Below are 25,837 nucleotides of genomic sequence, written 5' to 3'. Positions count from 1 at the left end.
AGGTGCCCCTGCCACTCCTGCGGAGACTCGGCCAGGCTGTGGGTCCCCGGGCTGGAATCTGCCTGGTGAAGAGCCCCGCGTTGCAGGCCCTCGCGCCCCGCGGCGAGCCGACTCTCGCTCAACGCCGGACTCCTCCCTGCTGCGCGCCGGCAGACGGGGAGGCCCCCGGCTCCAGCTCGGCGCGGCTCCCCGTCTGACAGGACTCCCTCCCTGCTGCAGGCCAGGCGGCCGGGGGCCAGGCGGGCGAAGGGGCGGCCACAGAGGGCTGGAGCTGCGCGCCTCCTCGCCGCAGGACCCGGGCGCCGGGTCCGCAGGGAAGGGGTGGGGCGCGGAGGGACTCCGCCCCCGCCGGGCCCCGCCCCCCGCCCGCCCCGCGGCGCATTGTGGGATCCCGGCGCCCGCGGCGCGGCGGAGGGCGCGGTTCGCGGTCATGGGGTGGCAGCCGGTAAGACCCTTGCTCCGCGTCCCGCACCAGGGGCCTCCACCCGCTCCGGTGCCCGGCACTCAGGTCTGGACCAGGGGCTCTCGCCGCAGACCCCGGCCCGCAGGGCTTTACACCCACCCTGGATGCCGGGGTCCCGGTGCCGCCCTCTCGGGCTAGGGACCCCACCCAGGCCGCCCCCTGGCCTCGGCTTGCTCCTGCGCTGGAGTCCGGGGTCGCCACCCCGGGGCGCAGGTCGTAGCGGCCCGTCACCGCTCGCGCCCTGGGCTCTCTCCCAGCGCGGCGGTCACGCTGCCCCCTCTGCCCGCAGAGCCCAGTCCTGCTGGCCTCCCTGGGGGTGGGGCTGCTGACTCTGCTCGGCCTGGCTCTGGGCTCCTACCTGGTGCGGAGGTCCCGCCGGCCGCGGGTCACGCTCCTGGACCCCAATGAGAAGTACCTGCTGCGACTGCTAGACAAGACGGTGAGTTGTGGAGTAAGGGAGGGGACCGGAGTTCCGCTCGGCTGTGGTTGGGATGCCCTGGGGACTTGGCGGCACCAGACCTGCCTGGTGAGACGCTTGTCATCCATCCTCTAGACCGTGAACCACAACACCAAGAGGTTCCGCTTTGCTCTCCCCACCGCCCACCACGTTCTGGGGCTGCCTGTGGGTAAGAAGTGTGGCGTGGGCTCCCTTCCCCTGTGTCCTAATAGGGTGATTCTCCTTCTGGGGTCTCCTGAAACGCGCTGCTTCGGTCTAGTGCCTCCCCACTCCATTCCCCTTTCCCCAGCAGGCTGCACATCCTCCAGGCGGTAGGGTGCCTCGGGCCACTCTAGGGTGTGGCTTCTGTGCCCCAAGACATCTTCAACACTCAACAATCCTCTCTCCTTCCTGCAGGATTTGCTCACGTTCCCCCTGAACAAACACTAATCTTTTCCCCATTGCCCAGACCCTCAACTCCCTACCAAGGTCCTGGCAAGTCATTGATAAGAGTTTCTGCAGAGGGGAGCTTATGAGGGATACAGCTAGCGTCTCAAAGGGGTGACTCCTCCCTGCCTGGTATCTCATTGAGACCCCAGCAGGGAGCAAGATGCTTTTGTCCTTTCAAATCTCCCAGAGTATTTTCAAAGGTAACAGGAATACAGCACATCCACAGGAGCCCTTATGTAGCCCTGCATGTGGTCCTCAGGTAAACATGTCTACCTCTCTGCCCGAATCGATGGCAGCCTGGTCATCAGGCCATACACTCCCGTCACCAGTGATGAGGACCAAGGCTATGTGGATCTTGTCATCAAGGTAAGAGGGTGGGGAGGAGCCCCAGGAACCCCTTCTCCTCCTCCCTCTGGGATTTGTAGAAACTTCCAAGATGTGTTTGATAAGAGATGCGTGTCCTTTGCAGACATGAAGAAAGTATGTGGACTGGGAAGAGACAGCACGTGTGTCATCCCCACCCCACTTCAGGCAGGTTCAGTCAACAGGGGGCTCAGAAACCAGGGACATTCCAAGTAAAGTACTTTCCATTCTGTCTTACCAGGTCTACCTGAAGGGTGTGCACCCCAAATTTCCTGAGGGGGGCAAGATGTCTCAGTACCTGAATAACCTGAAGATTGGGGACGTTGTGGAGTTTCGGGGGCCAAGTGGGTTGCTCACTTACGCCGGGAGAGGTAATGGCCCGGCTCCCATGTCTCCGGTGCCCGTGGTCCTCCCCGCACAGTGCAGCTCTGTGTGTCCGTGCACGTGGGTCACGGCCAGGTGCCCCTCCTGTAAACACAGCCCTGATGTTATAGAAAGGCGTGTTCCTCAGCCCCACTTGCCACAGAGATCAGTTCCCCATCCACGTGAACTCACCCACCATGACAGCCGCGGAGGTGACTAATGCAAACGTGTGCCCCCCCTTCTCTCCCTCAAAGAGTCACCACGCAGGCTGAGCTGTACAGAGAGCCAGAGGTGACATTCAGCCCTTCCCGTGGGAACAGCTGGGTGCCGTAGCCACTGGGAGCTGCTCTGTGCCACTTGGGAAAGTAGACTCACGCCTGGCCCCGCGCCTGTCGCCCTCACCAGGGAGTGACCCTCTGTGGGAGGCAGCTGATGACTCACTGTGCGCTCCCAAACTGACTTGTGGCTCATAGCATGGGTCAGACAGTCCTGGCACCACTGTCCCTGAAGTGTCTTGTTGTCAGGGCTGGCTCAACACCAGGCTCCAGGATCGGGTTCCACAGCAGCTGCTGGCCTGGGGCGTATTTTTGATTCTGCCTTTGTTTTCTTAGTTCCCTGACTTGACTTTGCTCTTCAACCCTTCTCTCCACTGACCACTCAGGGAAGTTCAGCATTCAGCCCAACAAAAAGTCTCCACCAGAACTGCGAGTGGCCAAGAAACTGGGAATGATTGCTGGTGGCACAGGTGTGTGTCCCCAAGGGCTGCTCCCTCCCACCACTGTGACTGTTGCCGTGACAACGTCCAGGTGACCCTCAGAAGGTTCGGTCATCATAGCCAAACTTAATCAGGGTATTCCCAGCAACGCCTAGAGCTGCCCAGTTGCTGCAAAACAAAATCATAATCAGGTAGAACCACCCACCCCCCCAAATTTATTTTAACTGACAGAACGAGAGAAAGAAATCACGTGGGCTCTCCCAAGACCTCAAATTGAATGATTCTAATAAATTTTAGGTGAGAACAGAGAATAAGGTAGGAAAAGGACAGTTGAGAAGAAAGAAAATTAGCATTGGACATTTCCCTATGTTAGACACTGTGCTAGTCTCTTTATATGTGTCTATGACATTGGTGTGAGCCTTCCTTTTTTACGGATGCGAAAACGCAGGTTCAGAGAGGTCGAATGGTTTCCACATGGCCAGAGGCAGGGTTAGTGTGCAGCTCTGCCCAGTTCCAAAGTGCGTGCACTTAACCTGCAAGTCCAGTGCTCCTGGACTCTCATCATTGAATCAGTAGGTGCTTGCAGTCATCTGTGATAATGGGGCCGGAGCCTCCAAGAGACTTCCAGAGAATCTTGGATTGGTTCCTTAAAAGGATTTCAACAATATGAACTTATGTGAATATTGAGCACATGACCACAATTCACCTACCAGATATGAATTTTACTGAGTTTGGGGTAAAGGGCATATCTGTCCAGAACTGTAGGTGCTGTGAAGACACAGGAGGAACATAGAGAATTAGGACACAAAGGAAAACGGAGTGAAGGGGTGAGTGAGTAGAATTGAGATGAAAGGGTTGGGCAGCTGAGGAGCAGGCATGGGGAGGGTGGCCACTGCCTCTCACTGTGGGGCATCTTTGTGCAGGAATCACCCCCATGCTGCAGCTGATCCGGGCCATCCTGAAAGACCCAGAAGATCCAACCCAGTGCTTTCTGCTTTTTGCCAACCAGGTTGCCTTGCTTTTCTCAGTCCTGGGACTTCAAAGTTACTGTGTGGGGAGGGCTGAGAGGTGTGATACCAACAGGAAGAACTGGCCCGGCCTCTGCCCAGGGGCCCCCTGCGGGTAGAGGGTCCTCTTCCACAATAAAGAAGACAGAGCACTGAGTCAAATTCCTTCCCTGGCCCCCAAAGAAAGAAAAAAAAGGAAACATTTAAGGAGTCTAGTCCTGAGTATAGTAACTTTCTCCTTGAGTTTCCTTTGTTAAATGTTCCATCTTTATTCCATCATAGTGTGCAAACAAAGGCTGTTACCCTCTCCTTCCCCTCCTCCTAACTCCCTAAATGCATTGCTTATTCCCTAGAACTTCAGCTTCCTTTTTCTTTCCTCGTTGGAAAGTTGTTATAGCAGAGAACTTTTTATGTCTTTATATTTAGGAACCGCAGAAGGTTCCTAAAGACTTTACTTCTCCTCTTCATTTCAGACTGAAAAGGACATAATCTTACGGGAGGACTTGGAGGAGCTGCAGGCCCAACACGCCAACCACTTTAGGCTCTGGTTCACTCTGGATCACCCCCCAGAAGGTACGCTCCCCATTTCCGGACACCCCCAAATCAGGGCCTTGCCCCTCTGTGGATACCGGTTTCAGTGAAGCTGACCCTGCCTGACACTGCCAAACTCTGAGAGTATGGACACAGCGGTCTCCTGTGCCCTTTCCTACGGTTCCTGTTTACTGGGTGGGTGGCATGGCTGGCCACGCCGCTGAAGCAGGCTGAGTAGACCCCTCCAGCTGCTACTACAACTTCATACCCTCTCAGAGCCTTTCTGGCCCACCCCCCTCCTCAGCCCGCACTACACCCCACTGCCGCCTGGGCCTGGAGTGTCCTTCTCTCTTCTCCCCGTGCAGATTGGGCCTACAGCAAGGGCTTTCTGTCTGCCGACATGATCCGGGAGCACCTGCCTGCCCCAGGGGAGGATGTCCTGCTGCTGCTGTGTGGGCCACCCCCGATGGTGCAGCTGGCCTGCCACCCCAACCTGGACAAACTAGGCTACTCGCAAAAGATGCGATTCACCTACTGAGCATCACCACGCTTCCCGGGTCCCGTCGCCAGCATCTGCCCCCAGTCGGCACTCAGATACTCTCAACCTTAGATGCCCTTCCCAACAGCGTCAGCCTTTTGGTCTTACTCTGGAGCTGAAATCTGGATGGCCCGTGTGGGAACAACATCCTTATAGCTATGGAAGAGGGTCAAGGCCGAGTCATTCCCTGGAAGGCCCCCCAGTCTCCCTGTGATGAAACGTCCAGGTCAGGCTCAAGAGCAGACTCTTCCGTGGGTCAGCAAGAAGGAAGCATGTACATTTGTGCCAAGACTGGCCAATTCCTTGATGACATCGCACTCTTATTTGTGTCTGTGGTGAAAGCATAACCTGTTTAAGGGTTTTATTTAATCTTTGGTGCATAATCCATTGCAGACTGTGTGTGGGGGTGGGAAGGGGTGCAGACTTACAGAGCTAATCTTTGAGGGACAGCAGGACAGGAGGAAATGGTTTCTTCAGACCTCAGAGAAAGGAATCTGAAATATGCATTTGTGTCTCTGTCTCCCTCTGCCGGGGAGGGAGACTGGACGGAAAGGGCTCCCCAGGGTCTAAGACTGCTGCTGTGGCAGAAACCTGTGGCTTATGCAAATAAATGGGGCTAAGGCCCTTGTGTTCTACCTAAGAGGTGGTTGTGTCTGGGGTCCTTGTTTCCAAGGCTTTTTGTGCCTGAGAATCTTGGGAGGAAGTGTTCCCCAGCACAGAATTTTCCCCAGGTCTTCCAAAGAACCTTTGAGCGCTTGTACCCTGTGCTGAAATGTGAGCTGCCACCAAACTCCATTCTCATCTTAGCAGCTGTCTCAGCAGAGCCAGAAGCTCAGCTTCTCCCTGGAGAAGCGTTAAGGTGGAAGAAGGAGAACAGAGAACACAAGTGAGAGGGAAGTTTTTGGAGCCCAGGTACCCCTCACAGTGATCCTTGGTTTGACCGCTCCTTCCCTCCTTCCTTCTCCTGGCCCTTTCTTCACTGCATTTACCCTTCAGGGTACCTGACAAATAAGTCTAAGTATCGTCTTTCTATTTGGAAGAGAAGCCTTGTCCTTTAAAAAGTAACCTGACATCACCAGCGCTGGCCAGACTGGTTGGTACCTGGATAGAGTTGGCCCCCAGGCCCATCTGTCCTGACCGCCCTTCTGCTCCAACAGCATGGCCTGGTCCACTCCCTCCCAGCGTCGCACCAGGGCCACCTCTTCAGATCTTCTATTAGTCACACTGGAACAGACCAATGCATCAGGTCAGAAGGAAGGTCAGCCTTGTTTTTCTGCATGGAACTGTGTACTGCTTCCCGTGGGACTCCTGAAAGAAAGGCTTGCAGTCACCCCCCAGGGTAGAACCATCACTAAAGTGTGTTACTGGTATTCCATCAGACATGTCTTGATCAGCTGGTATGTGTATGCACTGGGCTCTGTGAGACACACTCGGCCACCTCACCTCCAAACAGGAGAATCTTGCTTGGGACTGTTGGGCTCAGATGGTCCCACACAGAAGCTCATTCCTCTTCCTGCCTTATCCACTCAATATACAAACATTAAGGACCTGCCACGTGCCGAGCACTGTGCTAGGTCCTGGGGATTTAACCATGACCAAGACTCTTCTTAGACCCCAAACAACTCATAGTCTAGAGTAAGACAGTGATAAATGATTACAACACAGTGTGGTTAATACTATAGAAGAGATACAAGGTGCAGATGGGAAGGGTTTGGAAAAGATTCTGAGAAGGAGAAAGAACCTTTTTTAGTTAACAGCCACGTAGCAGGTACTGTGCTAAATGATCATCGTGTAATTGAGCCCTTACGAAAAATCCTATGAGTGTGAGATTAAGGATGTGCAGAAAGTCATGCAGCTGGTCAGTGGCTGGGAGAGCCTGAGTGTGAACCTAGGATGGTCTTGATCCAAAGCCAAACCTAGAGCTGGGCACTGTAAGTTGCTTGGATCCTTTGGCAGAGAATGGGGAGATGGGCAATCCAACAGAAGCACCAACATGTGCAAAAGCCTGAGGGGAAGAAAAGAAGTACATATTTGGAGAACTAGGTGAGTCCATCGAGGCCCAAATGCCAGAGGGAAAGTGGAGGAAGATGAGACCTGGGAGCAGGTGAAAGCCTTGTAATGAATGCTGAGAAACAAACAGTCCTGTGGACAGCACACGTTTCTGAGGGTAACACATGAGAGCTAAGGTTTGTGAAGCATTTACGATTTGCCAAGCGTCAAACTAAGAGCCTGCATAAATTATCGCAACCCTGACAAAGAGCCCGTGAAACAGCACTAGTTTATTTCTATTTTGCAGACGAGGTACTTATCCTGCGGGGGGTTCAGAAGCGTGCTCTCAAGGTCAGGGGCTGGCCCGGGACGGAAGCCTAGGTCTGCGTGGCTCCAGAGCCTGCTACGCTTTTACCTTCTCTCTGCATCTAGAATAGACCGGTCACGTACCAGCCGTGGAAGAAGTGAGACGTGTCAGTCCCCCGGACGAGAGGCGCGGCACCCTGCGGTCCCCCCTCCGGCCGGAGCAGGGGGCCCCGGAGCGAGACCAGCCAGCGCCGCTGCGCTGCTTCTGACCAGGAGCCTGCCTGCCTCGTGCCTCGCACACGACGGGCGCGCAGTAAATATTTGCGGAAGGGAGGGAGCGGCCACGAGGTTGAAGAAGAGAGATTAAGACGTGCCCAGCCTAGGGGACGAGGTGCGGGCTAGGGAATTCGGCATTCCTTCTCCGGGTTGGGCCTCACTCCCTGAGGCTCCTTCCGCATCACGCGCTCCAGTTTGCAACTTGGGGGCGTGGTCCCCGCGAGGCCCTGAGAGGGGGCCTTACGATTGGAGAAGAGCGAGGGGGCGTGGCCCACGCGCGGGTGGCGGGGCCGAGGGGAGCTGACTTGAGGCGCCGCCGATCTGCGGAGGGGGCGGGGCCGTCGTGAGAGGGGGAGGCGGGGCCGAGGGAGCCGGCCTGTGACTGGGGCTGCGAAAAGATTGGCGGCTGGGGGAGGGCGGGGCCAAGCCGAGGGGCGGGGCAAGATCGGGGTGGGGCAGGGATGCAGGCCTGTGACTGGACCTCGCGGGGGCGATGGGGCGGAGCGCCCGGGAGGACGTGACGCTCCCACAGAGGTGACGCGGGACGGTTGCGCGCCCCTTCCGGCGCGAGGAGGGCGCAGAAGATCCGGGCCGCTCGGCCGCAGGCCGCCTCCAGCGCCGCGGGATGTAGCGCGGGGTCCGCGGCCGCCAGCAGAGCCCGCCGCCCGCCGTAAGTTCCCCGGGTCTCCGCGGCGAGCGGGCGGGAGGGCAGGGGTCGGCCGGAGCGCGGGGCCCCCCGGGAGCCTCGGCGCGGGCCTGAGGCGGCAGCCGTGCGACCGGACCGCCCGGGCGTCCCGAGGGTCCCGAGACCCCCGTTTGGGGCCGGCCGCGCCCCCGGCCTCGCCGCACCGGCCGTCCGCAGGCCCGGCCCTTCCCGTGCGCACCGCGTCCCCGACCGCCAGCAGCCGTGGTGGCTGCCGGTCGCCGGGGTGAGGCGTCCGGAGTCGGGCTCCGGCTCGGGCCCGTCAGGCCGCGCGAGGCGAGCGCGCAGGGGCCGCAGGCCTGGGTCGCGGAGCCGCCTCTCGGTGGGGAGGACCCGCCTTCGGTGGCCTGGGGAGCCCCGAGGTTCCTAGGCCGTGACAGTGCCCGCACCTTGATACGGGAGAAGGGGCGGTCGGCGAACAATTTGCCTTTAAGGTAGTCCTAAAAGCTGCAATGTGAGCAAAATCTAAAGCACTGTGGGGAAATACTAAATTTCGTTCCTTCGGAAATCTCTCACTGATGCCATGCTATGTTTCAGATTTTTGGTCACACCTTCGATTTTTAAGAAAATAGGTGTGTTTCCCCTCGGTTTCTGGTGCTACCTACGCGAATGGGAAACTGATAAGGCGAATTTCATTTGCGCAGTTCCAGGTGTCAGCGGAGCAACAGGAGGCCTCCAGAGTACTTTGCTGGGTTAACCAGTATTTACCCCCCCAGGTATGTAGAAGACAGGCTAGAAAATGGAGCAGGGAATATGTAGGCTACCATCTTAAATCAAGCGAACACTATAATGGCTGGATCTTTTCTGAAGTGAAGGGGTTGTGGGATCTGTGTACTGCTTTTCTCTCTTAATAGGGGTTGCATCACCTGTTATGGTGCAACTGCTGTTCCTTATGTTTTTATAGTGTCCGTGCAGTACTAGGCATTTAGGGGGGGTGGTGCCAAACAGATTGCAGTGTCAGCGTAATAGTTCCCGGCTTGCAGCCACTGAATTTTTTTATCCCAGGAGTAACTTCCGTGTTACCATATAGTGGTTAGTACTTGGGGAATCAATCTTAAAAACCGGTGTGTTACCTGTGAGCGACCATCTTAGGGTAGACCTCCATCGAACTATACCTAATTGCTGAGTAGAATCTGAAAGCATTCTTTTCTCAGGGGCTGAGAAATTACATGATCCCCAGGGGATAAACAAAAACTTTAAGCAACCACTTTGCCTGCAAGTAGGAAAGAAGCTCAGACAAGGTGCAGCCTTAACCCAGTGGACTGCCCGTTGCTGATGGATAAAGTGCACCACTCGTAGGTAGGCTTTTTTTTTTAAGACTGTCTTCAGTCTCTTAAGTCTGACCTCATTTTACCTTTCCAAGGCTTTCTTATGGAAAGTGGATTATTCACTGCCCTGGGGGCTTTGTTCTTTCAAGCCTGCCTAGGTTCATACCACTACCCTTCTGGAATGCCTTGATTCCATCTTTACCTATCAGAATCCTTTCTTAAAATCTTCCACCAAACCTTTCCTGATTATTCCAACTAAAATTGAGCTTTTCTTCTGAATTCCTCCAGCACTTTATGGCATTTAGCCTTGTAGTGGTGTTAGTAGAAAATAGAAGTTGTTGCCTCCTCTTAAAACAGAAGCCAGCAACCACACAAAGCCACTAACTTGTCTCTTTGCCTTGTCTCTGTAGCCACAGTGCCACTCGTGTTGTGTATAATCAATAGGTATTCGCAGATGGATAAACATACTTGCACTTCTTTCTAGGCCAATAAGTCTCTTCTCTGTTTCCCTAAGAAGTTTCCTTGACTCCTTTAATGTAAAGCCAAACGGAAACTCTTTAACACTCTTGCTACACTGTCCTGTCCCATCTGCTTGTGACCATACTGGTGAACTAAACAGTCATCTTTGACTCCAGAAGCTGTATTAATCCTGGTGGGGCGTTTCTGGTGCTGGTGTTCATCAAAGTTGTTACATTTTGTCCTTAACGTCCATTTGTCCCTCATGTCGCCCACTGGACTTTGTTCCTCTCACTGTGCTCAAAGTTGATTCTCTTTTCCTGCTCAGAAATGTTGGGGGTGTGATTAATGTCTGTAAAGTTTTCACTCTCTTGAACTAAAAAGATCCTTGGAAGTGCCCTCTAGTCAAACTGGTTCCAAGGGATTGGCTTTTAGACATACATGCTTCTAGTTTGCTTTTCTTTCATTGCGCCTTTCACAGTATAAAAATTATCACCATAATGGATAACTATAGTGGCCATTTATCTGTAATGTACTTAAAAGCCAGGCATTAAAAACAAGGACTGGTATGAAACACCTTCCTATTCCTGTATACTTTACTTTTTTTTTTTCTTGTCATGGCATTTGAAAAGCTTACCTGTCTCTGAGATCAAAAAAAGACCTGTTGGGATAGCTTTACCTGAAGAAGACCTACAAAAGAAAGTTAGATTGTGATTTTTCACTGCAGACTCTAAGTCAGTGACGCTGTGATCAAATAGGAAAGCTGAGCCTCCATTACTGCAGTTTGATAGTTTTCAAACGTAAGCCTTTGCCTTGACTCGTTTTCCCCCAGCAGTGCTATGAAACCACCTTCCCTAACAAAGAGAATATGTAGAGGAGAAGATGGCTGTGTTCTTTGTGTTTACTGCTAAGCTAGTCTTGCTTTAGAACAATGAGAGTCAGGTAGGCATAAGATGGAGCCTACCCATGGAGCCTCTGAGGGCCCAGGGACCCCAGATTAAAAACTCGCAGAAGAAGCTTTGTGCCTTTGACTCCAGGGAAGGAGTGTGCTATAGCCTGGAAAACTTGGGAGCTGATTTGCAAAATAAATATCTCCAAAAGTGTGAGGGAAATAAACTCACCAGCAAACGCTGGCAATTAATAATTAGTCCTTCCCCAAGTTTGGCACCAGATAATCTTATTTATAGGAGCACAAGCACCTCCCTGCCTCCACAGCTTTATTCTCTAATGTCATAGGTTTATCCAGTTGGAAAGCTTAGTGGTAAAGATTTATTGGCTTGAACTGAAGAAATCCCATCAAAAATGCACTCAGTGGAGTTTGGCCGAATTATAATTGCTATGTTGGGTGTGGCGAGTTTAAGGGAAAATGCATTTCCTCTAAAATACATTTAGGGCCTTCCCTGGTGGCACAGTGGTTAAGAATCTGCAGGGAACATGGGTTCGAGCCCTGGTCTGGGAAGATCCAACATGCCACAGAGCAGCTAAGCCTAAGTGCTGCAACTACTGAAGCCCGTACACCTAGAGCCCGTGCTCTGCAACAAGAGAAGCCACCACAGTGAGAAGCCCGCATACTGCAACAAAGAGTAGCCCCCGCTCACCACAACTAGAGAAAGCCCGTGTGCAGCAACAAAGACCCAACGCAGTCTAAATAAATAAATAAATAAATAAATAAAAATAAAATACGTAAGAATAGGAAAGCCAGTAGAAAGTGGAAATACATTTGGCTCTCCTGAGTGCTTCCTGAGTCAGTCTTAACACTTTAGGGGCCGATGCTGGTGTTAGAGGGTAGAAACGGAAAGCACTTGCTTGTCTGTGAGTGGCCCACCCTATATAGTTATATGTTCAGGTCCTGGCATTACGTGCTTTTCTTTCTTGCCAGACTTCTGACCCCTCCCTCTCCCTTTCCTGTCCCCGTGTTGCTACAGTTTAGAAGACCCAGCTGGACCGTGGGCTTTGCCCACTATGGTGACGTGATCACCATTGACCTTCACTGTATGTGCTTTGACACGTGATGACACGTCTTGTATGATGAGTTGGAGCTGGTGGCTGGTTTGTGAGTTAACGGGGTGCCTGTCAGGGTTAGTGACTCTAGGTCTGGAGATAAAGCTGAGGAGAGGCGGGGAGCTAGCAGTACGGGAGCCGAAGGGGATCAGAAGCAACAGAAGGTGTTTGGACTGAAAGGGAAAACTCTTTGATGGTAGCCACGAGGCCAGGGTCATCCTAAGAGGATGCTAGACTTGAGGGCATAAAACTTTGAAGATCAAATGAGGAAATTAGTGAGAATACCAAGCTGGAGTCTGCATCTGGTCTCTGGCCCTAATTGCCCAACTTAAAGTTGGTTTGTATTATTCTCATTCCCTCTAGTGAAATAGTTACACAGCACTCAGAATAACTGAACTTAGTGTGTGGCCATCCTAATGTAGGATTCTCCCTCCACAGTCCTCCTGGAGCAGAGAAATTGTATCACTGGTTTTGTACATATCACAAATTACCTCATGCCATGCTATTATAGACTCTTTCAAGACAATGACTTCACTGGTTCACCTTTGTATTTTGCACAGTACCTTAAAGTGCCCTGGGGTGCTGGTACTGACTACATTCAAGTATTCAGTGAGTGTGTTGGCCTGCTCTGGGTTAGGGACGGGAGAAGACACTACAAGTGCGTAAGTCCTTAGCTAGTGACAGAAGCTAATAGGTCCTGTGCTTGCTGGCTGGAATGCTGCCTCACTCATTCATTCATTCATTCATTCATTCATTTTGAAATATGTGTTCTGACCAAAATCAGGCATATATATAAATTTGTGATCTATGTAGTGTTGTATCCCAGAATCTGAGAAAAAAATATATATATATACATTTGTGTATGTGTGTGTATATATATATATATTAAACTTTAGTGGCTGCCTCTCAAGTACTGGTAGCAGTATTCTAGCTAAATATATTTCCCTTCCCAGGCTTTTCCAAGATGCCCAGAGCTATTTATATTTTTTGCTCCAGTACAAATTATTTCTTAGTAAAGCTGCTTATTCAGTAGTACTTCACTTTGAGGAAATACATTTTGTGGTCAGCCTATTGAAAAAAGATTTCCCAATGTTTCTGCTCACGTGGGTTGCCTATCTCCTGAGGTTTTCAGGGGCCTCCAGTTTCTTGTTCTTGCGCTCAGCTGTTGGCTGTGACCGTGGGCTGGCATCTTTCTTGTCAGAGTCTTGCACGTTTGGAGGAAGAGGAACTGCCTGTGTGTTGACGCATAGAAAGATCTGCGTGCACCCAGTTAGGGGCGTTTGCTCTCTTGAACCAGCTCTGCCTGTAGGTTTCAGCTGCATTTGTGTGTTGAGTGTAGCATGACTATTTTGAAACTTGAGGATTGCCCTCACCTGACTACATGTATCCAGTCATAATCCCTGAGAAGGAATTGAGATTCCTCTTGGATAAACAAAGAACTGGTACAAGATGTCAAAGATGCATGTCTAGCGAACAGCAACGGGAGATGGACGCTGTGCTGACTGCCCTTATGAAAGATGTGGGTTCCCTGAGCTTCGGTTTCCTCCCCATAATGCAACTCACTCTGTGTGTGGGTGTTAGCTGGTCCTCTTTGCATTGCCCTGTGGTTATCGGGGTTCAGGTAACCAGTGCAGGAAAATGTTAGTACTCTGGCCACGGTTGCTGTGAGCAGTAAACTCCTTTGTTGGGGGTGGGGTGGAAATATTGGGGCACTTTTCCCCTCCTTTCCGTGTTATTTTCATCTCCCTGAGGCCTGATTAAAGACTGCTTCCTACAGGATCTGTGTGCCTGTGTCAGGTTTCTGAGAAGCTCACTTGACCAGGGTGTAGGTCCTAAGCCATGGCGGCTGGGACAGGCCCTTGCTAAGCCAGCTGTCTGGTGGCAGAGGGCAAGGCTGGGCTGCCTCCTGCCTTCAGCCTCCCAAGTCCAGGTAAGTTAATGCTTTTGTAAGGAGCGGCTGTGATGAAAGCGTGCTGTCCAGGTGTTGAACCCAGGCTGTGATCCTGTAATAGAAATAGTAGACCTTGCAGAGAAATTAACCGCTGGGCATTTAGCCCACAGCCAGGTTCCCTTTGTATGCAAGGCACACGTTTCGGAGCATCTGCCCATTGAGTTCAGTTGGCAGTTAGATCATTCCTAAGCCTGGGTGGCCTCGTAGTAATTACAGCCAGGTGGCGGCTTCCTCTTTTTGCTCCTCAGCCTCAGAGCCAGGCCTTTCCAGGGCAGACTGGCTCCAGGTAAGAGGAGTAAATTGTCAGCACCCTTCGTGTTTGTGTTTGCTTTCAGTGTCTTTCATCGCAGGGACCTCTCTGCCCCCTGGGGCTGAGAGACCCCACCCTTCCCCCAAGCTGAAGCCGCAGGGCATTGAGGTACCGGCCAGATGTCTTCTCACAAAGGACCTGTGGCGGCCCAGGGCAATGGGGCTCCTGCCGGGAACAGGGAGGCTGACACAGTGGAGCTGGCTGAGCTGGGACCCCTGCTGGAGGAGCAGGGCAAGCGGGGCGTCGCCAACCCAACCAAAGTAAGTTGTCCCCCCCAGGGTCCGCCTCTCTCCGTTTCTTAAGATCTCAACTCTCTCCCCAAGAGAGGACATAGCGCCCTAGGACTGACTCTATCCCAGTCCTCCTTGCGCCGTAGTGTAACTCTTTTCATCTGTCTGTTTTTCCCACTGTGAGCGTTTGCTGATACCCCCGTGCTTAGCACAAGACCTGAAATCCTGCAGGTGGTCAGTGCCTGTCTGTGGTTGAGGGAGGGAAGCAGTCAGGCAGGATCAGGCTGGGCTTCACATAACGAATGTATGAAAATCCCTTTAGCTTTGACAAGGTGCACGTCTGACGTGGAAGAATTCCGGAAGTAGCCGCTCCCGGCTGCTGTGGAGGCTGCACTCCAGGCAGGCACTTGCCCTGCTCTAACATCTCATTCTTAATGTGTCGCCCGGCAGGGGAAGGCCCGCACTTCCTGAAAGCGCCTGGCAGTACTTCATGTACACCGGTGTGGTCTCTAATCTTGCCTGAGCAAAACTGAGGTGGCCTTGCCACCCTGAGTGAAAGTAAGGACTCTGTTACGGAGAGGGGGGGAGAGAATGGGTGGAGGGGCAGGGGGTGTCCTATATCACAGAACCTAAGAGGAAGCATCACAGGAGAAAGAATAGCCCAGAGGAGGAGCGTCTCTCCACCTCCATGGCTCGGAGTCGCTCTCCTTGGGAGGCGAGAGCTGTCTGGCTGTCCTGTGTGTCAGGACTCCTTACGGCACAGGTGGCCCTGCTGCTTCTTTCTGCGGAGCCAGTTCTGAGGCCCTGCTTCTCCTGGGAGCAGCTGTGGATGCAGTTTCAGTTGTGGTGGCATCCCCAGAGCCAGTGATCAGAGACCTGAATAGATTTAAACTGTTATGGAATCTCAGACTCTTTTTTTCATTCTTTTGAGAATTCAGTGGTCTGGAAGAGAGAAGTATTTGGGAAATTGGGGGAGTTAAAAACCACTGTCTTAGAGATAAGGGTGGGCTGCTGGGACTTACAGGGCATTTAGGCCTGGTGTGCTGACCCCGTGTGCCTCTGGCACCAGTGTCCATCGGTCTGTGTCCTGTGTGCTGTGCGGGGCTTTCGCTCCAGCATTTGTGTCGCGCTGTAGGAGAACAGGCCACAGGGCCCTGTGCGTGGGAGAGAGGCTGGGCAGGGAGCAGTGAGCGGCAGCTTCTCTGAGTCCCTCGCTCGGGACTAGCACGGTGTATGAGGGAGCTCCTGCAGTGGGTGTTTGCTTCCTTCTTTCCCGCAGGCTGAGGAAGAGCAGGCGTGCCCAGGGCCTCAGGAAGAGGAGGAGGAGGTGCGGGTGCTGACGCTGCCCCTGCAGGCCCACCATGCCATGGAGAAGATGGAGGAGTTTGTGTACAAGGTCCTGTCCTGGGCGGGGAGGGCGGGCTCACCGGGGCTGCTCCCACATGGCAGGCATGCACCGTGAGGAGGAGCTGTCACTCCTGGGAAAGCTTGGTTTTCTTCACAGTGAAGTGAATCAAGGCGAATCTGGCTGAGTTTTCACTGCCTACGATGCGGGCATTGCTCAAAACAGATTCTGAAACAGGAGTTCTTAGCTCTGTTTGCTATCGCTCCCTTTGGCAGGCATCCGAATGTTAGAATGTGCTGTAGTAACACGGGCACCCTTATTCATGCATGAACTATGCATTACTGACAAGCTATAACATATTTTATTAGAATTCATAATTTCTAAGTGGTGATGAATAGAAGCAATATTTTGATATCTGTAAAACTAATGTATGAAAATATCTGTGATGTCTATTGGTGACAGTCACAAGTTCTAATACTAGACTTGCTCACACTCAAAATTGAGGGAAATGTTAAATTTAGTTAGAGGTGATTGAAAATAAAAATAATTTTTTCCATCCAAATTTCCGACACTGTCCATTGTCCGTACGTCTGAAGTTAAGAACCCCTGCTCTGAAAAGTCATAGTCTCAACCCAGCAAGAACTGAGCCTCTAAAGGGGGGAAAGGATGGACAGGCGGCCACTGGAGTCTCTGAGGTAGAGGGGTAGATGTACATTTTTAAAACTATATATATAATTTCTATCTCCTTGTTTTCATTCACTACATTTATTTAATTTTTAAATCTCAAGTAGCTGAAAGGAGGTCCTGCCATATTCTCTTTAAAGACTGAGAAACACTTATCTAAGCATATCCAGTTAAATTATCATGACACAGAAACAAAGGCATTGACAAGCCGTGGGGGCTTCCCTGGTGGCGAAGTGGTTAAGAATCCGCCTGCCAATGCAGGGGACACGGGTTCGAGCCCTGGTCCAGAAAGATCCCACACGCTGTGGAGCAACTAATTCTGTTCGCCACAGCTACTGAGCCTGTGCTCTAGAGCCTGCAAGACACAACTATTGAGCACACGTGCCACACTACTGAAGCGCACACACCTAGAGCCTGTGCTCCGCAACAAGAGAAACCACAGAAATGAGAAGCCCGAGCACCGCAATGAAGAGTAGCCCTCACTCTCCGCAACTAGAGAAAGCCCACCTGCAGCAATGGAGACCCAACACAGCCAATAAATAAAATAAATAAAAATAAATAAATTAAAAGAAAAAAACAAAAAACAAGCCATGGGGCCTGGGGTAGCCTCTCTTGTGCTGTGTCTTGGTGTCTCCGGGCCCCCCTTAGATGGTGTGTGGTTGCAGGTCTGGGAGGGCCGCTGGAGGGTCATCCCGTACGACGTGCTCCCGGACTGGCTGAAGGACAACGACTACCTGCTGCACGGCCACAGGCCACCCATGCCCTCTTTCCGCGCCTGCTTCAAGAGCATCTTCCGCATCCACACAGAGACCGGCAACATCTGGACCCACCTGCTTGGTGAGTGGTCTGGGTAGAAAAATCAGATTTTTTTCTGTCTCCTTAAATGCGCAGGATTTGTGTAGCCTTTGTGGGAAGGAAAAACAAGTTGTGATTGTTTGATAGCTGGCGTCCTGCCTTTAAGCTACCAGTGAGCTTGCTGGGCCCTTCTTCACGGGCCTGTAAGATGGGGGGGCAGGGGCACTAGAAGCAGGAGGAGACGTCAGAGCCAGATGTCCGCTGTGGTCAAAACCATCCCCTGTGCAGGCAGCTCCTCCCACCTCATAATCCCAATGGTCCAAACAAAATGCCAGCGTTTCAGAAGATGCTCTTTCTGTCTGGGTTGGTGTGACTGGTGCCATTTTCTCCTGAAGTTGCAGACTGCAGCGCCCACAGTGCAACCTGTGGCTTTAGTGCTGGTTTTTTGTTGTTTTTTTTCAATTTTTATGTATTTATTTGGCTGCTCCAGGTCTTAGTTGTTGCGTGCGGGCTCTTTTAGTTGTGGCATGCAGGCAGGATCTAGTTCCCTGACCAGGGATCGAACCCGGGCCCCCTGCATTGGGAGGGTGGAGTCTTAAGCATTGGACCGCCAGGGACGCCCCTTCAGTGCTGGTTTAAACCATCACGTGTTCCCTTTTTCATCAGGCTTTTTTTCTCTCCATCCTGTAGGTTTTGTGCTGTTTCTCTTCCTGGGAATCCTGACCATGCTCAGACCAAACATGTACTTCATGGCCCCCCTTCAGGAGAAGGTGGTGTTCGGGATGTTCTTCCTGGGTGCGGTGCTCTGCCTCAGCTTCTCCTGGCTCTTTCACACCGTCTATTGTCACTCAGAGAAGGTCTCTCGGACTTTTTCCAAGTGAGTCCAAAGGATGTCGGTAGAGAAAGACTGGGTGCTGTCATCACCCCGTGTGGTCTGGGTGCTGGCAGAGTCTTGGGTGCTCCACCAGCTGCTAACGATTCCCTGCTGTGCTGGAGCAAAGGCTTTCTGTCTTGTGGGTATGAGAGGATCGGGAAGCTTTTCTCTTAAATCCTTCATGAAAAATGTCACTGCAGCCTCCTCAACAGATGGAACCCCGTTGTGGTATATTTTCTCCCTGTGCAGTGCTGTCCTTTGTGAAACGTGGAGTGCCAAGTCTTGGGCTGCTCTCCAGGACTGAGTACCCAGTCCTGCCCTACCTTCCTGGTGGCCCCAGCCGGTCGGGGCGTGGCGAAGCTTCTTTGCTTCGTCCTGCGGGCGCTCTGACCCGCCACTCGAGTAAAGCTTATCTTTGCTGCCCATGTGTTGCTGGAAGCCCCAGATGTTCATCCTCTAAGACTCTCCTTATTCCCTAGCTCTGAGCCTGGAGTTCTGTTTGTTTGCTTGTTTTTGTTGTTGTTATTGTTGGTTTTGGAGGTAATGGTGAGTTGCTTTGTTTTTCTCGATAACGTCAGTAACAAGAATACATTTTTATCTTCAAAAACGTCGACTAAAACAGAACAATACCCCTTAATAATACGCCCAATTTAAGGGTTTTGTTTTTAGAACTCACCCTATCAGAACTGGGGAGTACACAGAGCCCTTCCTGCCTGGAAGCTGGGGACTGGCTGGATGGTGATGGAATTTCTGAATTTAAGTATCCGTGAGGAGGATGTAGCTGTTCACAGCCAGGGGAAAGGGGCACAGTTCATACTTTTCCACTGCAAAATAGAAGTGCTTAACCTCATGGGATTTTGATTCAGGATATAGGATAGATGGTGTGGGAAGTGAGGGGTGGGGTGGTCACATCTGAGAGCAGCTGGAGAACAGAAAGAACCAGCTGAAACAAGCCTGGGAGTTCTTCATTTCTCCCACTGATCCTTTTCATCTTGTGGCTCTTTCTAGACTGGATTATTCAGGGATTGCCCTGCTGATTATGGGCAGCTTTGTCCCCTGGCTCTATTACTCCTTCTACTGCTCCCCACAGCCACGGCTCATCTACCTCTCCATCGTCTGTGTCCTGGGCATCTCTGCCATCATCGTGGCGCAGTGGGACCGGTTCGCCACCCCTAAGCACCGGCAGACGAGAGCAGGTAGGTTGGAAGACAGAGCGTAAACCTCATAGGGATTTGGACCGTGAGCCCAAGTGGGTCGACCCTGGGCCCCCACCCAGGCCCTTCTCTGTGTTGAGAACTTTCCAAACAACATGAATTTTCAAAGCTCAAGTTTCCCCCAAGTTTCATACTGTTTCAGTAAAATGTTAATAGGACAGATAACTACCAACCTGGCCAGTGAGCTACAAGTGTAGAAATGACTGCTCCTATACTGGGTTTGAGGTCATTAAAAAATGTACAAAGCACGGTCGTTTTAGTGACCCAAGTCCTAAGCTCAAACCAAGGGGTTAAAATGAAAACACCTAAGTTATTTTACTAAGGGAATGGAAGGCTTGGCTTGGTAAATAAAATACCCTGAGCACACACACTGTTAAGGGGTAACGTGATACCTGCAAGCATAAACATCGTCCCGTCGTCTTACCCAGACTCAAGCTTTATTACTTGCAGCAACACAGCAGTTACCACTAGTCTGCAGTCCCCTTAGACTTAATGTCTGCTGTGTTTTAACCTTCATTTAAAAGAACTAAATACTCTTCAGACACCAAGCATGTGCCAGACTGATGCTTTACCAAGGATACCTGCAGAAATGGAGAGGCGGTCCCTGCCCTTCAGCTGTGCGTCAGTCAGCGGTGTGAGCCGGCCCCCGTTCTGTCCTTCCTCTTACTTACTTTTGAGTCCAGCAGCCACGGACGACGTCCAATCTGGGTCGGTCTGTCTCCTCAGGAGGTTAGAGTCCTGGTTCCTTAAGTCTTGAGGCTTCTACGATCTTAGTGGGAAACCTGTCCTGCTCCTCTCTGGCTGGCAAACCACCCAAGGCCTCACCATCTCAGTTCTGTGCCCAAGGCGGCCATCAGAGAGTTCTGACTTAGGGTCACCTAGGCTGCGTAACAGATAATGAAGAGCGCGAGGTGTTTGTTCGTGGCTCTCGGTGGGAGGGGGTAGCAACATCAGCGTCGACACAGCCTTCTTTCCATTCTGGTTGTTAAGCAAATGTCCGCTAACTGTTCTCCATCTTGTGCTAAACTTCCCGAACGTGTGCTGATCACCAGAACGTGACCCGTCATAGAGTGAGACGGCAGTGCCTTCTAAGTGGCGCTGTGTCCGCGCCTGACTCTCTGCATCTGCTTTGCCCAGGGGTGTTCCTGGGGCTGGGCTTGAGCGGTGTCGTGCCCACCATGCACTTTACAATCGCGGAGGGCTTCGTCAAGGCCACCACAGTGGGCCAGATGGGCTGGTTCTTCCTCATGGCTGTGATGTACATCACCGGAGCCGGCCTCTATGCCGCACGGATTCCTGAGCGCTTCTTCCCTGGAAAATTCGACATATGGGTAAGAAACGACTCTTCAGCGGGGCCTGTGGTGGGGAGACCGGCCCAAAAGTAGAGGGTGGAGTCAGAGGCAGTGAGACACACGGGTCAGGTGGTGTCTGGGGGTGCACACGTGTTCCTATGTGTATGTCTGTGCATGTGGGTGGGAGAATGGCAGGGAAGGGAGTGCCAATATTAATGTTTTGGCATATCTCTGACAGGACTGAAAAAATTTTTTTCTACAACAAATGTATCACTTTTATGATGTAAAAACCGTTACAGAGGAACTGGAAGAGGCGGTGCCTTCTCCACTTCCTCCAGCCCTCCTGCCGTTGCCCTGAGGCTCCTCTCTTGTCCCTGCAGTTCCAGTCGCATCAGATCTTCCACGTCCTGGTGGTGGCAGCCGCCTTCGTCCACTTCTATGGGGTCTCCAACCTGCAGGAGTTCCGGTACGGCCTGGAAGGGGGCTGTACCGATGACTCCCTCCTCTGAGCCGCTCCCCCAAGGGCGCAGGAGGAACTTCCCAAGTGCTTTTAAAATAACTTCTTTGCTGAAGTGAGAAGAAGAGTCTGAGTTGTCTGTTTCTAGAAGAAACCTCTTAGAGAATTCAGTACCAACCAAGCTTCAGCCCACTTCACACTCACTGGGCAATAAACTCTCCATTCCCTGGCTGAGGACAGTGGGGGTGGGCAGATGTGGCCACCCCGCCCCTCAGCCGCCCCCCCCCCCCCCCACTTCCGTAAGGCAACTACTGTCCCTCTCAGAGACGGGGCTTTGAAGCTCATGTTGAGATTTTACTCCTCCTCCAACCATTCTGGGGGAAAACGATGGACTGGGACTCTTCAGAAATTCTGTTTCTGGAAGCAACTGTCCCTCCCTTACCCCCGTCCTGAGTTTGTAACCTGGCTTATAACAGGCCATCCGTTTTTGTAGCACACTTTTCAAAAACAATTATAACCTGGTCCCATCTTTCTAGGGCCTGGACCTGCTCACACAGCAGGAAGAACAAGCCACCAACTTTTACACAGCCCGGCTAATCATGGAAGTGTGTCCAGGCTTCACATAACTTGAGTTTTAATTTTTTTCTTGGCAGAGTAATGTAAAATTAAAGTGGGGAAAGATATTTAATATTTAATACTAAGCTTTAAAAAGAAACCTGCTATCATTGCTATGTATCTTGATGCAAAGACTATGATGAGAATAAAAGAGTACAGAAGACACTTGGCATTCAAAGATTTAACATGTGTGGTCTCAGCTATTTGCACGTAACTCCAAAGGATTAAAACCAGTAAAATCATCTCAGATTCTGCTGAGGCAGAAATCTGAATCATAGGTATTGACAGGCTGGCACGTGCAGGCCAGTGAATGAGCCTAACTGAATTCCTAGCATGTGCTCCTCCAGACCGCTTTACATGTCTCTCCTGAGTGCACAGATATTTGCTGGAGACGTGAGTATGCTGTAGTAGTGTTCAGTAATTAGAAGATACCTGCCTTGTGAACAACAAAGGTCTACAACATTACATTAATACTTTAGACTTTAGTTCTTTTAAAACTGCCTTGATTAAGGTTGTGTCATCAAGAGGTTATTTCATGCCTTTCGGTGCCTTTGCAAGTTGTCCTCAGCCTGACACAAGTTCTGTTCATTGGATGCAAAAGGCCCGCAGGAGTCACTTCTGAGTTAGTGTAGGCATAGGATGGGAATCTTCTTGAGTTACAGAGTTGGGTTCACTTCAAGGGTCAAGTCTGTACAACTAGGAGAACAAATGATCCTTTAAAAAAATAATCCAACTAGGCCAACAAATCTCTACCTCCAGTGGTAATCTGGGAAATATAAATTAAAACCAAACTGGTAAACCATTTCACTCTTACCAGACTGGCACAAATTATCAGTCCTAAGATTGAGTGCTCGCATGGACGTGGAGCAGACCAGATGCTGCCGGTGGAACACTGCATAGCAGGACCACCCTGGACACGTGCGGAGTACACACACGTTCAGGCGTTACATGAAACAATGCAATGTGAGATGCATCTGATACCTATCCTAGGTCACTTCATTTAATAAATGCAGGTTCTGACCCTCTTAAGTTGTTTCGTAACTCATCAATAGGTCACAACTCACATTTTGAAAACATTACCCTTGAGAAACTTGGCTTGTGCCAGCAGATCCACTGTAGCTGTACATAGTAGCAACAAACTGCACACAAGTCTGCTGTCCAGGACTCTGAGTGGAAAAGTAAATCTTGGTTTATTCTTATGATGAAACACTATTTAGCAGTGAGCGCTAGTTACAGTGACGGCAACGTGGTTGAATCTCAAGATGAGGAAGGAGTGGCGCCACTTAGAATAACAAGTCTGGTGTGATTGCATCGATGTCCTCTTCAGGAACGTGCAGAACGACTGACAGCTTAAGGGTATAAACATGGTAAATACTTAAAAAAGAAAATGTTATTTCAGAAAAATGGCTGCCTCTGAAGGGGAAAGGACAGGATGAGAGGGGCACGCTGACTATTTTGAAAGTAAAGCTTATATTTACTTAAATAGGTAAGTACCTGGGTGTCTTTATACAGTGATTTGTGTGTGTGTATAAATAAGTATATTTAATGCAAAACATTTTTAAGTTTAAAAGTACTTAGGGAGATGATAGCAGAAGTCTCAAATTGCTGACCTGCAGGCCGTAAACATTCACAGCCGTAATCTGTTAGAACTACACAGTGCAAACAGTCAACCTCGGCCCAACAGCAGCTGTGTCTTTAAAGAGGGCTGCACTCAGGTTTATCCTCGGCCCTACCCAGCAGTGTAGTCACCTCCCTGGCCCCTGGAGGCATCTGAGTTTGCAACCCCTAGTATAGAAAGAACTGGAAGGAAACACGGACCACATCTGGTCCAACTCCATCCATGTTGTACCTGAGGAAGTATGAGACCCACAGCAACTGGTGAGACTCTGTGTGTACGTGTTTCCTCATCTTCCAGTAGACAGGACCAGAGAAAGGGTCTGAGTGAGGACATCTACTGAGCATCTTTGTACTTTTCATATGTCATTTTATGTCTTTATTTTTAACCCTTTTAAGTAAGTAGTAGTATCCCATTCCACACATGAAAAAACTAAGGCCCCAAAAGACCAATACTTTCACAAGATGGCAGGCAGGATTGGAGTATCTGAATCCAGATCATTCTGGTTAAACCCCACATTCTAAAGCCTCAGGTCATCCAAAAATCCTGATTTCACTATCCTCCCTTGCCTTTACCAAAACTGCTAACTAGCAGTGGTGACTATCACCCTCTTTCTCTTAATTGCACGCTGTGGTTCATTCACTTCCTAGATACTTGTCGAGGACCTGCGGTGTGCTAGGCACTACAGGAGAAAAGTGATGACAGAAACGCTGAGTTTTGGTTAAAGGCCAAGAATAAAAGCTAAGATTCTAACTCTGTCCTCTTCCTATCACTAAGTAAACAGGGAAGAGACTGATTTCTCGCTATAGAACATCTGTTGTCTTGCAATCTAAGAAAGGTTCAGCAAAGCCCTATGTTTCGGAGAAGTTCCTGACCCAAAATCTGACAAAGAAGTCCCATCTCCCCCAGAAAATGCCTTCCTTAGTATCTGTATTATCTCCTTTCAAGGGCAGGAACCAGCCCTTGGGAGGCATGAGCTAGGCTTGGGTGCAAATTCACGATGAATTTCGAAGCAGCAGCTGGGATCCTGCTGTGATTACGTTCAGTGATTAAGAGGTGCATTCTCATGCCTGCCATACTCTAGTGGCACAAAAATGCAATGCGTTCTGCCTAGCTGGTTTAGAGATTTGACCTATATTCCAAGTACTTGATCTAGAGTTCCACAGCACATCCCTGTTTTTCCTTACTGAAGCCCTTCAGTAGCTGTAAACGCCCAGAGTCATCCCAGGAGTCCAAACAAAAAAGGGCAATGTGTGGAACCTGACTGACGGACACATCATCCAGACATGGCCCTGCAACAGTGGGCCTAAGAAACTCAGAATAAGTTCGGGCTGTAGGGTACTGGGTCAGATGTCCAAACGAATAGAGATGTTCTCACAGGAGGACCATGTCCCCACAACTTAAGCACTCGAAACATGCTAGGACTGTACCCTTGAGGAAAACAGGAGAAGCCTCAACTAGTTCCCGCAGTGTGCTGGCTTTCTTGCTAGCAGTTTCTCCCTTTACTCTCTGGAAAAGGAGTGGGCAAATTCTAAACAAAGCCTCTTTTGTTAAATTCCCTGTCATATTTGGCAAAACTCTCAGTTTAGCAGCCAGGAATTAGGCAACATCATTAAAGCATCTGGATGCTCTTCTGCTACCAGAAAACAAGGGGTTATTTTTATTTAAATTATGCATATTTTTAACTCACATGATGCAAAGTTCAGAAGGCATAAGAGTATATAGAGGGAAAAATCTCCCTCCCATCCCGTCTCCCAATGGACCAGTTCCTCTCTCCAAAGAAACTACTGTTACTATATTTTGTATCTTTCCAAATGCAATTTTTATACACAGGCAAATATGACTTAATATTTTCCCAACCTTTTTACACAACTAATAACAAAGTATACACACTGCTCACAACCTCATGGTATTGAACTGTATGCACGAACCATATGTTACTGAACCAGTCCCCTACTGATGGGCATTAAACTTGTTTTCAATCCAATGGACAAACAACCTTGCACGCACATCATTTTACATGTGTGCTAAGTACATACAAAGGATAGATTTATAAAAGTCGCTGTAAAAGGATATGTGCATTCATCATTTTGGTGAACTTTTCCAAAATGCCCCTAATAAAACTTGCACCAAACCTGCACTCACAATATGTAAATCAGACAGAATTTTAGATCAGACATAGGATATGAAAGATGGAAACAATGGGTAAAATCAGACTGCGTCCCACGTGGCTATAGTTTTATTATCCCTGAAGAATCAAAGGCCCCACAGAGGAAAAACAGTACAATCAAACAGAACTGGTTTGCACCTTCACATGAATTGCATCAAGGAACCTCACTCCCTTCTGAGCCACTGAGATAAGTGCGCGAAATCAGTCCATCAGAAGCAAAATTTCTAGCAGAACGCTCAGCATACAAGAGCTGTGAAAGGCAGCAGAAGCGGACGAGGGGAGATGAGGACTCCTGGGACTTATAAGAAGATCCTTCGCAATTTCCCTCGCAGTGTCCAGCTTCTAGTGACCGCAAGTTGCTTCCACTTAACTGTCTCGGAGTGCAAGAAGCAGAGGAGAACCACCCAGCGGTGATGACAG

The 25,837-nt window shown here is 50.6% G+C and overlaps 2 protein-coding genes and 1 long non-coding RNA gene across 7 annotated transcripts; 2 read left to right on the top strand and 1 right to left on the bottom strand.

Annotated features, from left to right (window-relative positions):
* Window positions 1-372: 372 nt before the first annotated feature.
* Window positions 373-5,506, top strand: LOC130849171 (NADH-cytochrome b5 reductase 1). Its single transcript, XM_057727846.1, has 9 exons — window positions 373-445; window positions 753-902; window positions 1,017-1,089; window positions 1,609-1,715; window positions 1,954-2,083; window positions 2,737-2,820; window positions 3,714-3,799; window positions 4,271-4,370; window positions 4,694-5,506. Exons 1-9 carry the CDS (start codon window positions 431-433, stop codon window positions 4,864-4,866), a joined length of 918 nt encoding a protein of 305 aa, XP_057583829.1. The 5' UTR covers window positions 373-430; the 3' UTR covers window positions 4,867-5,506.
* LOC130849172 (uncharacterized) lies at window positions 2,050-7,625 on the bottom strand. Its single transcript, XR_009052696.1, has 3 exons — window positions 7,306-7,625; window positions 5,968-6,174; window positions 2,050-2,180 (listed from the first exon to the last, which is right to left on the bottom strand). It is a non-coding gene; the product is annotated as an uncharacterized LOC130849172 (long non-coding RNA).
* Window positions 7,626-7,955: 330 nt separating this feature from the next.
* ADIPOR1 (adiponectin receptor 1) lies at window positions 7,956-21,817 on the top strand. 5 transcript variants are annotated; one of them, XM_057727271.1, is made up of 10 exons: window positions 7,964-8,107; window positions 8,785-8,854; window positions 14,149-14,386; window positions 15,636-15,752; window positions 17,051-17,222; window positions 17,871-18,057; window positions 19,063-19,250; window positions 20,406-20,599; window positions 20,941-21,026; window positions 21,554-21,817. In XM_057727271.1, exons 3-10 carry the CDS (start codon window positions 14,246-14,248, stop codon window positions 21,612-21,614), a joined length of 1,146 nt encoding a protein of 381 aa, XP_057583254.1. In that variant the 5' UTR covers window positions 7,964-8,107; window positions 8,785-8,854; window positions 14,149-14,245; the 3' UTR covers window positions 21,615-21,817. The 5 variants fall into 5 exon arrangements, with proteins under 5 accessions (XP_057583253.1, XP_057583257.1, XP_057583254.1 ...); XM_057727272.1 differs by having other exon boundaries at window positions 7,976-8,107; window positions 8,678-8,854; XM_057727270.1 differs by lacking the exon at window positions 8,785-8,854 and having other exon boundaries at window positions 7,956-8,107; window positions 14,152-14,386.
* The last annotated feature ends 4,020 nt before the right edge of the window (window positions 21,818-25,837 follow it).

This window comes from Hippopotamus amphibius, chromosome 3 (assembly GCF_030028045.1).
Source record: "Hippopotamus amphibius kiboko isolate mHipAmp2 chromosome 3, mHipAmp2.hap2, whole genome shotgun sequence".
Classification (NCBI taxonomy): domain Eukaryota; kingdom Metazoa; phylum Chordata; class Mammalia; order Artiodactyla; family Hippopotamidae; genus Hippopotamus; species Hippopotamus amphibius.
The sequence above is the reverse complement of the archived record's forward strand: the minus strand, read 5'-3'. Positions and strand labels throughout refer to the sequence as shown.

What these genes read in the sequence shown, in the direction of transcription:
- LOC130849171 (XM_057727846.1), top strand. An exon ending in CGTTCTGGGGCTGCCTGTGG is followed by an intron (nt 1,090 to 1,608) that starts GTAAGAAGTGTG and finishes TGTGGTCCTCAG; the next exon opens with GTAAACATGTCTACCTCTCT. An exon ending in TCTGGATCACCCCCCAGAAG is followed by an intron (nt 4,371 to 4,693) that starts GTACGCTCCCCA and finishes CTCCCCGTGCAG; the next exon opens with ATTGGGCCTACAGCAAGGGC.
- ADIPOR1 (XM_057727270.1), top strand. Translation starts at nt 14,246, where the DNA reads ATGTCTTCTCACAAAGGACCTGTGGCGGCCCAGGGCAATGGGGCTCCT. An exon ending in TGGAGGAGTTTGTGTACAAG is followed by an intron (nt 15,753 to 17,050) that starts GTCCTGTCCTGG and finishes GTGTGGTTGCAG; the next exon opens with GTCTGGGAGGGCCGCTGGAG. An exon ending in CATCTGGACCCACCTGCTTG is followed by an intron (nt 17,223 to 17,870) that starts GTGAGTGGTCTG and finishes TCCATCCTGTAG; the next exon opens with GTTTTGTGCTGTTTCTCTTC.